Genomic DNA, 11,797 nt, shown 5'->3' on the forward strand with positions numbered 1-11,797 from the left:
TATTTCAGGCTACCAAAAACTGAAGAGTGCAAAATACCAGGTTTCAAAATACCAAGGATTGTCTCTTAATAGCTTTGTAATGGCATTGAATTCAACATAGGATAATGATACATTTGTGATTGGAAACGATTAGTATCTAAGTGTATTTAGTGATTGTTGAATGTAAACACGTGTAGAGGATTGATGAGTACACATGAAATAGTGACATGCCATCAGTAATATGATCATTGGTTCTCAAGTGTCTCGCGCTGTTTTCTGCTAAAGAAAGGAAGTCGTATACATCTAGGATTGCATTATAGAAAATTATAGGGTATTTTTTCAGATCAAGTTGAAGTGCGTGCTAAGTAGAATTCTGTTGATTGAAAATATAATCGAATAATCCAGGCTGTCAGTACTTTTCTTTAAACTGCTATATTACACAAATCAAGACATCATGCTGCCACTGCCATTCCTAACATTTAAATCCTAAAACAAACATTGTTGGAAAAGCAGGTTTGCACCATCCCCTATTCTGTGAAATGGAGGGAAAATTTACTGGAAACATGGGTGCATGAGTCACGACGTACCATGCTGTGTGTGTGTGTGTGTGTGTGTGTGTGTGTGTGTGTGTGTGAAACTTGAAGCTGCCATGATCTGACAGGCGGAAGAAGCAGGGCGAGCACGTGGCCCAAACGGCACATCTGTACCTCATCAGAAGGACTGCCTGCCCTTCTTGAGCATTCCACCGCTGCAGTGTAGGATGACGAGGACGCCATCAGGCTCTCATTATTAGCATCGGGAAACCACGTTATGTAACCATGGCGGCACTGCTGCAGAGATTTGTTTGAGTTTGATAGATGGACTTCTTTTCAAATTTAGTTTTGGAATGGTGTTGCATTGTTTTGCAGAACTAGATTAGGAAAAACATGAAGTTATAGAGGCACTGATGAAAGACTGGAGATCACAGAGGGAGTTTTGTTTAAATAAAGTTGTATGAAGTTACAGGTGTGTTAGCCCTCGTTTGTTCCAGTAAACCTGTCTGAGCCTGTTGGAAAACTTTGCCACGTTGTTCCTCCGATGCCTGGTCAATCTACTGACTGCTTTTTTCCTGCTGTCTGAGTTTTCCACACAGCCTGAGTAAAATGGCATGGCAAATTACTGCAGTTTTGCAGCCAAATTGGTGGGAACTCTGAGAAATGTGATCCCATTCTGGCTGTACTTTGCAGAGTAGTATTTGGTCTATTATTTTACATTTGTTTTATATACTTCAACATGTTATAGATCAGTGTTTCCCAATCCTGGTCTTTGAGGACCCCATTCCAGAATGTTTTAGATGTCCCATTAATTAACACACCTGATTTAACTGATCAGAGAATTTTGGAAGGAGGCTGATTAGTTGAATCAGGTGTTTTAAATAAGGACACATCTAAAACTTTCTAGGAGGGGGTCGTGGAGGACCAGGATTGGGAAGCAACGTTATAGATCATCGCTTTGACAATAGAAACGTGTGTCCTGTCTATATTGGCATACATGAAATCACAGATGTCCTCTGTTAGAAAAAAATTATTTAAAGGTTGTTTAGAGGACGAATTCCTTTTAGATAGGCACTATGTTATCTACTAGAGTTTTGTAAGCACGTGTGCATTTCACGTGTGCATTTTTTATACATGAGTGTGAATGTTTATGTTTATATGTGTGCTTGTGTGGTCCACTATAAACGGTTAACTGCACCCAGACGCTTTCAGCGGAAAGCATGTTTTTTTCGGAGTTGAATAGATGAATCATTCTGGATATATCAACCATGATGGTTATCCTGTGTTTGAATGTTAGTGTGTGTTGAAGTGTGTGTACTGTGATTAGGTTTTCATGTAAGTCTGACAGGTAGTGCATGACAAAGCTACTGTAAAATACCATTGCGTGCTATACATTTGCCTATATATACAATTGTCGTTGGACACTTAAGCCACACTTAAGCCACAATTAAAAATTGTGATTCACCACCTCACGTTGTTCCAAACCTGTATGAGTTTTTTATTTTGTTAAACACAAAAGAAGTTATACTGATAAATGATGGTAAGCACACGGTTGACGGTGTACATTGACTTCATCAATAGTATTTCTTTTTCCTATTATTGGGAAAATAGGTACTGTTAACTGTGTGCTTACCATCATTTATCAATATCTTTTTGGGTGAACTATCCATTTAAGGTGTTGTGATATTTTATATGATATATTATAATAGATATTATCACTAATATAATATTATATGTATCTATACATGAAAATTATAATATACAGTAGATTATAATTATAGTATGTGATTATTAGCAAAGACGATTATTGTGAACATGTGGTTTAAGTTGCACTTGCATTTTTTGTACAGTAAAAATTATTTTTAAGTTTTTGGTGAATTTCACAAAAGTTTCACAAAATGCCTTTCAGGAAAGCATTTTTTTAATTCTAAAAAAAATACAAATATATCAAATGAAAGAACAGACCATCTGCTTTCAAACAAAACAAACAAACAATAAACAAACAAACAAAACAGAAAAAACTTTTCATCCTATCAATATTTTTTCTCTGCTTAAATTCTTAAATATTATAATTTTTATTTATTTCTTAAAAAAAAATTTTTTTAGCAACAAGCGAAAATAATTGCATTTTTGTGAAGGAATTTTGTCAGAGATCAGATTCAAAATGATTATCAAAAAATACATAGGGCCCTATTTTAAAGATCTGAACCGCAAGTGCAAAGCGCAAGTGACTTTGTGGGTGGATCTTGGGCGCTGTTGCCCGGCGGGAGAAATAACTCTTGCGCCAGGCGCAAATCAATAAGGGGTTGGTCTGAAGTAGGTTCATTTTTCATAGGTGTTGTTTGGGGGTAACGTCAAATAAACCAATCAGAACGCTATCCAACATTCCCTTTAAACGCAAGGGCGCAAGTTAGAGCTCTTGTAAGAGCAGTCAAAGACAGAGAAGTTGTTTTGTATGGGGATGGAAGAAACTCGCCCAAATCAGCGTAGGTTAAACAGGCGTGAGAGGAAATAGCCACAATTGTCTCATCAGCTGGCATCCCCATCATTGCGCCAAGCGCTACAATGATGTCAGGAGACGGGGAATCTCAAGCTTGCCAGCATAAATCGGGCACTCCGTGTAACGGGAGGTGGATCTGCCTCTACACATGACCTGACGCCAGCAGAGGACATCGCTGCGTCCACCCTCACCGCTGAAAGGGTTTGGGGGCTTTGAAATTGGACCCAAGAAACGCAAGCAAGGTCAAACCCCAAAGTACACTTACAAATCAAGTTCATATACATTAAGGTTTCTTATGAAAACATTTTAATTATTACTTACATAAAATAAACGTAATACAGCCACACAACAAACTTATGAAAATATTTTAATCGTTATTTGCATGATAATTTTTAGTTTGCCGACGTGCGTCTGTGTAGGGAAAAACCCACAAAATACGAATGACACATGCGTCACTGACAAAGTCAATTGCGCTGGGTGCAAGATCGATTCGATTTCGATTCACAAGCTATCGATTCGATTTCAATTCCGGTTCTCGGGCCAATTTTTATACTTGATTCTCGATTCAACTCAATGAATATAGATTATATAGAAAATTATATTATTATATATCATTCATTCAGTCTATATTCTTATATATATATATATATATATATATATATATATATATATATATATATATATATTTTAGAATATAGACTGAATGAATGACAGGCTCGCCTCTCGCTCCTTGGTAACATCATGCAAGGCAAAAAAAGAGGGTGACATCTAGTGGAGAAGACTATCTTACATTCAATGTTTGCGGAAATAAATATGGGGGAAAAATCGATTTGTGAAAAAGAGAAAAAAAGTCCCAACACTGTTGACATATAGCCGCAGTTTCCCGGCCACGGCTTATCCTATTCCTAGACTAAAATGCATGTTTGAGCAGCTTTAATTTAAAAACATCTTGCCATGACTAATTTTAACATCTATTGGTGACATTATTTTGTCTGAAGATGCACACCTGTAGTGTTTTTGTTCTTAATTGTCCTAATATTACTAAGGCCAAGTTTAACTTAAACGCTGTCCGGGAACTGCCCCATAATGTCCAGTTGCAATACATACAGTGAGCAACAACTGTGGTTATTATTTCTGCAATAAGCACTAGTATATTTGTTTTGATTTAATGCAGTGAAACTCATACTGCATACATTTTGAGTGTCGAAATACCATTTGAGGTCATTGTATATGTTTCCTTAAATAGCTGTCTATACAAGAAACACAGACAGAGAAACATTTCTGCCGGGCAAACATTGAACCACATGTTAAAGCAAGTCCATATGAGGGAAACATCTTTCCTCTGTTAGTAATATAGTAGCCCGAGGCATGAGAAAAGAAAAAACACTTATGCAAAGACATCTGTAACTGCATTGCCTGTCATTGTTTTATCTAGAAAACTGTAAGAATGCTCACTGAGCTAAAGCGCATATTTTTACAGCTTTAAGCATTTCACATGTGTCACATGATCACAAGCCTCTTCATTGTGCATTGTGTCTGTTACTGACATGACAAGCATGCATACTACTGCCAGCTTCATTCTTTTTAAAACTGCTTACCCATTGCATACCTTAAACATTACAGAGCTGAGAACGCGTCCTTGTCCTAATGACAGAGTATAAGACACGGCAGCTCAATATTTAGATGTAGAAGTGAAGGACAACTCTTTGCCTTAAGGGAACATGCACAATATTTACAGAGCTAATGAGTGCTTTCCTGACAATACTTAGAGTTGTTTTGTGGTTTCACGTTATTCTTACAACACTTTGCTTTTGTTTCTGTGTAAAAGAGAGTTTCGGTTTTAGTCATATTCTGAGGAACAAAATCTGTCCAAATGCAGGTTTTTTAAAGAGCGTTATAAACACACTGAACAACGCCTTAAATGAAAAAGTACAAATGCAAAAGATTAAGATTAAAATATCATTAGTTCTGCTTGTATGCAATTTAAGTGGCTACTGGTGTACTGCACACAGTATTATGTGAAACTAAATGTGCTTTGATACATGCTTCAAACTTCAGTTTATTATTTTGCCTACGTTTTAAAAGCAAAAAACATTAAAAAGTGTGATCTTAACATTTATTGATGTATTCCCTGTATGGAAAATCATACTGTCCAGAGAATACTGTGAAAATAATATGTTACTGTGGTATAAATGTGATATTATACCATTCTAATCATCAAGTAATAATTAAAAAAAATAAACAAAAGGCTAAGAATACTAAGAAATGCTACTCTAATATACATAAAATTATTGAAATGTAGTGTAGACGGTTTCAGCAGTAACAACATAAACAAGCGGCTGTCGCGGTCCACGCGTAACTTCCGGTAAACTCCGCTGAGAATAAATAACAACAAAGTAAACGTAGTTTATTTATATAACAAGCAAAAAAACAACACATAGATTACATAGGAAACCAAAACATTTGTTATTTTCGACGAGGTATTTGTTCAAGAGATCAGTTTAGCAACTAGTCAGACCATTAAAAAAACGAAACCGGAAATAAGGTTCGGATCCAGACGTGTATCACGTGCGTCCGATGAAACCATCTATATACAGAGGTTAGAACATGCGTCTTATGTGGCAGTGACAGATAAAGTGTAGGTGATTTCTGTCGCCCCCTGTTGGTTAATAGTATAAGGCTCAGTATTTGTAAGGTGCTGTTCATGAACTTTTCAGCACTCAAATCCAACCCATACCACACAGCCATGTGTGGGGAGTACATAAAAACTATTTAGCTATAAAAATGGAAAATCTGCTCAAACAGAAGTTTCCACTTATTTCCCAATATGTTCCTTGACAGTTTTAGGACTGCGCTTTTTTTAGCTGGTTGGATCCGGGACTGTACTGGAATAATATTTCTATTTATAATTCTAACCCACCATTTCTTTGTTTAAAACACAAACACAAAGCTGTTCATTTTTATGCTTATATATGAATAGCAAATTTTGTGAACACCAAAAATGAAAATTTTGTCATTATTTACTCACCCTCAAGTTGTTACAAACCTGTATGAATTTCTTTGTTTTGCTGAACACAAAAGAAGGTATTTGTAATTAACCAGGAAACAGAAGCACCATTGACTTTCATAGTAGGAAAGAAAAATACAATTCAATGGTGCTGGAAAACGAGTTGGTTACAAACATTGCTCAAAATATCTTCATGTGCCTTCAGCAGAAAAAAGTAATTTATACAGATTTGATACAACATGTGAGTGAGGAAATAATGACAGAATTTTCATTTTTGGGTGAACTATCCCTTTAAACATGTGTGCTTTAAGCCTTTAAATGACATCACATACTTAATTGCAGTTCATTTGTTGCCGTGTGAGTCATTTGATTTGTTTATAGAGTGCCGCAGGGGTGACATATATTGTAGGCCAACCCATTCCCCGGCTAAAGAGCCTATTCATTTTTCCCATAGACTTTTGAATTATCGGAAATAATAACGTCTGTGTTTGATAAAAGTTTATGACGCACGTTTTGTCCAACAAGTTAGTCTTCACAGATAAACATAACTTTTATGAATTTTGAAGTCTAAATGCGTTTGCTAGAATTGTATCTTGCTAACTTCTGCGGTTGGCCTACAAAAAATATGTCATCCTTGCGGCAGGTTAAGATTTTAGATCTGTTATTTCTCCTTTAAAAACAGTTGAGTCTTAATCCAGCAGATTGAATAAAAGAAGCTAAAAAATACTATTGTCAAATGCAAGCACTTTAGTTATAAGTTGATATGCAGGGTTCCCACGGGTCGTGGAATTTCTGGAATATCATGGAATTTTAAAAGGTCTTTTCCAGACATTAAAGTGAATGTTTTATATTTTTCTTTTGTCCAAATCATGGCATATCAGGGATTTTTGTTTGTTGCTTTAAAATTTTGTTTGCATTTATAATCCGCTTGTTAACTTGTGACCTAAGGAATACCATTTCGTGGTCCAAGCCTCCAATATAAACAACCATTTAATCTACATTTTTATAAAATCACAGTGTATACTACATCCATACTATCCAGGCTCTCTGCATCCCGGCCATAGAAAGGGCAAGTGCCTTTGTGGAAAACTCTGCATGTCTACAGCCGATTTAACTTTGTATGTTTAATAAAGTAGTACACCAGACTTGTTGTATGCCTGTGAAATACAGCAAAACACTGCTTGCCTATTTAACCAAGTTTTGCCATGTGCACTACGTTCGTAAGAAGATATTTCCCCTTATGAATGAATAAGTAACTTCCCACTAATTAAACCACATCCCCATTATATAAAATGTTTTAACTGTATCTATGCTGTGATTGGTGCAAATGTCCATATACTTTTACTGACTGTGTCATTGTGTTACTTCCAGGTGGATAACGCGAAGGTTCTTCATTATGTGGGAGCAGGTGTGGCCTTTCCCACCAGCATGCTGTTTGTCTGTCTGCAGTCTGCGCTCACCTACCGCCTGGCCAAGACTCAGGGAGATTACAATATTGGTCACTTGCGCCTGTTTATGACCATGCTGGCCTTTGTAGCCCTGGTGCTTAGTATCCTTTCCACTCTAAATGTTGCAAATATTATCTTAACGATTTTATAGTTATATGTTATTGTGACTAATCTCACAAATCCTGAAAATGTTTGAATAACCTGTTGACACTCAATGATCTCCTTAAAGGGACACTACATCTTTTTTTGAAAATGTGCTGGTTTTTCAGCTCCCCTAGGGTTAAACATTTTCTGGGTCTGGCGCTAGCACTTTTAGCATAGCTTAGCACAATTCATTGAATCTGATTAGACCATTAGCATCGCACTCAGGAATGACCGAGGAGTTTGGATGTTTTTCCTATTTGGAACTTGACTCTTCTGTAGTTGCATCGTGTACTATAAGGCCGACGGAAAATTAAAAGTTGTGATTTTCTAGGCAGATATGTAGGAAGTGAGGAACTATACTCTCATTGGCGTAATAATCAAGAACTTTGGTGATGTAACATGGCTGCAGGAGGCGCAATGATATTACGCACTGCCCGAAAATAGTCCCCTGCTATTGAAAGTTACTAAGGGGAGTACACGATGTAACTACAGAAGAGTCAAGTTTTAAATGGGAAAAGTATTGGAACTCTTTGGTTATTTTTTAGCGCGATGCTGATGGTCTAGTCAGATTCGGTGAATTGTGCTAAGCTATGCTGGAAGTGGTTCCGCCGGACCCGGAGATCGGCTGAATGGATTCCAAGGAGGTGAAGATCAAGTGTTCAACTCTAGGGACCTGGAAAATGGGCATATTTTTTTTAAAAAGTGGAGTGTCCCTTTAAGTTTTTACACAAATTGTAATGACACCATTTATCTCTCTCGACCATTATTTGTTAACAAAGTTAATGTTGGTGAAAAATATAAATCTATAACCTCAAATGAATACTTAATTTCCAAACTAGCTAGTGATATCTTAGTGCCTGTTACTGTAAAGATTTATTTAACGTTACAGTGTTTGTTATAATTCCTTAACCAAACTTCCCCCAGGCGGAGTGTTTTTCGTTCAGGAGAGTTTTGTCCTGCAACATGCATCTGCCATTTTCGAGTGGGTCTTCTGTGTCATTATCATGCTGTTTTACGGCACGTTCGCTTTTGAATTCGCCGGGATATCCAGTGACACAATGATGGTGTTGGCCCGCGGGCGGTCGCTGCAGATGGCGAGCCGAGACCACAAAATAGAGTCGCTTACTGTATCCAATCAGCACCAGCCTGAGAGCTTGTCCATACTGTAACCAAAGTGTCAAAGCAAGTCTCTATCAACACTAGAATAAACGCAGAAGGAAAGAAACTGAACCCCAGCTTACTTTTGCCAAAGAATCCAGCTCAGATTTTGCACATTTTCGAGAGACCAAATCTACGCAACCTATACCGTCCTACTTCCATCTCTGGGGACCTTTCAATCCAACAGCTTCCATGCTGAAAAAACAAAGTTTATTGGATGCGTTGGAGTTTCGTTTAACCTCTTCCTGGATTAAAAAAAAAGCAAATACAGACTGCTGGTTGTTTAAAGCTAAAAGAGAAGACTGCGTCTGCATCGATGATGATGTGAACTATACCAAAGCGTTCTGCACTCAACAACACTCAAGCATTTTAACAGTGCCTCAATACAAATGTTATCGTGCCAATTCCAGACACTGCAAGACAATGAATCAATAATGCTGATCTTAGTCTTTTGTATTTTATAATGGAGCTAAAACTTCTCTTTATGCATCTCAGATTTTCTAGTTGACTGATAAAGGAGTTTTATTTTTAAGTATTCGCATTATGACATCAGTGTTTTTGTTTAGAGAGTAACAATACCAGCGTGCCTTACAATGAAGAACCAAATCCAGATATTTAATAGATTTATACGTCCATAGGCTCTTAACAGGCAGGTATTTTATCATATATATATTATATATTGTAAACAACAGCTATGCTGAATGAGATCAGCAGAAACCTCACACAAAACAGATGCATAAGCTGATCGCATTAGGTCGGCACTAATTGGTGCCATTGCCGAATTAATGTTAGAAGAAGCTAAGAGTATTGCTGTACATTGTGACCAAATGTAATAGAGGAGGGAGTTGTTGTCCTGAGGTAAATGTAATCATTGAATTGTCATGCGTGGATTGAGAGGATTCATGGGAAATGGTCACAAGAATTTAGGAAGACTGAAAAGGCCTTTTAGAGTAAAATCTATATATTGTCGCCCCCTGGTGGTTATTGTGATATTTTGTTCAGAAATTGATATGCAGCTGGTCTGCAGTTTCGTATTTGTTTAAAATAAAAAGGAGCTTGTTAAACATTAGTCACACGGTTTGTGTGACGCTAAAAAACTTAGTGTTCCCCATCAAGAGAGTTTGTGTCATTTCATTTGCCCGAATAAGAGCCATGTTAGTATTTTCTAATGCTACTGGTGCTGTTCTTAAAACGCATTTCATGGCATTTTAGTTTACCAGTTATTCTCTGCTCTCAGGAATATCAAATATCTTGCTGATGCTCTTGCTGATCATGCAACATTTACATTTATTTTCTCACGGCATTAAACGTTTTACATTTTCTATTTAAGAGCGTGTTCTTCATGCAGCCATTAACCTTCTGTTTTATTTGCAGTAATGGCATTGTTTTGATGGCTACTGGGTTCAAGCCTCTTTGTCTGACATACCTCAAATATGTTTCTCGCATATTGAAAAAAACTGTTTAGAAATAATACTTTTTACTTGCCTTCAAACTCATATTGTTTTCTTTCTGTGACTGTCAAAATGAATCTTTATGTAGCTCTCCGAGAGAATGGGGCGTATCACTTGTGTTCATTGTAATTGCATAAGGAAGAGCTTGTTTGACAATTTTTTGTTTCACAGAAAAATTAACAGCACACAGGTTTGTAATGATATGAGAGGTAGTAAATACACTCTTAAAAATAAAGATCCTAAAAAGGGTTCTTTACAGTGATGCCACAGAAGAACCATTTTTGGTTCCTCAAAGGTTCTTAAAAGAACCATTTCATTTTTTTACCTTTTTATAGTCATACAGTAAACCATTTAGGAAGCTTTATTTTTAAGAGTACACTAATAGAATGTATAAGCCTAAACTGTTTATTGAAATTACTGCTGAAGGATTCGATTTTTCTGCATATTACCCATTACCTAGATTTGTGCTCTTCCATGTTTACTTAAACCACCCGTCGGAGCTGTTGCTTAAACATGGACTCTGACGGTTAGTTTTTACTTCAAACAGACTAGTAATGATCTAACAAATAGCTGAAGTACTGCTGAAACCTCTTAATGTCATCTCTGCCATGCATCAGCGTTAAATTACATTCCAGACAGCAGAAAGTGCCGTATTGTGCCTTTGTTTCTGTTAATCCAAAGATCTGACTTAAGGGAAACGTTTTGTTTATTTGGCAGGATATGTTTGATTGTACTGTATATTTGCCTTAACTAAAATATATGGAAATAAACAATCACTCTCATGCACTATTTTGTTTCTTTTTTCTGTGAGTGAGCAAAAAAGGAAAAGTCAAAGTTAATCCAAAACAAAATGACGCATATACAAAATGTAGTTCATGTTAGTTGTCTCTATGAACTTTGGAGTTTATACCCACACAAATACAAGTTTTCTTGTTTGATTTACAAGATAGTTGGTTCAGAAGTGTGACCTCCAAATTTGCCAAATTGTGTTGAAACGTATTATTTGCACACAACATACAACATAATGCAATTTTCAAATATATAGTGACCCTGGACCACAAAAAGTCATGAGTAGCATGCTATATGCAGTTATAGCCAAGAATTCATTGTATTGGTCAAAATTTTACATTTTTTATGCCAATTAAAAAAATATCATTTTCCATGAAAATATTTTTTACATTTTCTACCGTAAATATATATATAAAAAAATGTATTGATCATTAGTAATATGTGTTGCTAAGGACTTCATTTGGACATATTTAAAGGCGATTTTATTGCGCCCTCTTATTTGTTCATTGTTTTTATTACTTTTCAACAATTACAATTGATAGGTTTGCAGAATAAAAGTTTTAGTTTACATCATATATGTGTGTGTGTTGTGTATAATAATTATGTATATTCTATAAATGCACACACACACACACGCATGTAAATATTTAAGAATATTTAATATATTTAATATATACACATATTTTTTTCTTTAAATTATACATGCATGTGTGTGTATTTATAGATAAATAATTATATATGATTTATAATTATATACACACATATATGATGTAAACAAAAACTTATTT

General features: G+C 36.0%; 1 protein-coding gene across 1 annotated transcript in view; it reads left to right on the forward strand.

Annotated features, from left to right (window-relative positions):
* Positions 1-11,006, forward strand: part of LOC129415884 (transmembrane protein 150A) — a 39,741-nt gene extending 28,735 nt beyond the window's left edge. The window contains exons 7-8 of the mRNA XM_073873067.1: positions 7,391-7,568; positions 8,536-11,006. Of these exons, the coding sequence (XP_073729168.1) occupies positions 7,391-7,568; positions 8,536-8,780 (423 nt within the window). The 3' untranslated portion in view covers positions 8,781-11,006. The remainder of the gene's footprint in view (positions 1-7,390; positions 7,569-8,535) is intronic.
* The last annotated feature ends 791 nt before the right edge of the window (positions 11,007-11,797 follow it).

This window comes from Misgurnus anguillicaudatus, chromosome 11 (genome assembly GCF_027580225.2).
Source record: "Misgurnus anguillicaudatus chromosome 11, ASM2758022v2, whole genome shotgun sequence".
NCBI classification, from domain to species: domain Eukaryota; kingdom Metazoa; phylum Chordata; class Actinopteri; order Cypriniformes; family Cobitidae; genus Misgurnus; species Misgurnus anguillicaudatus.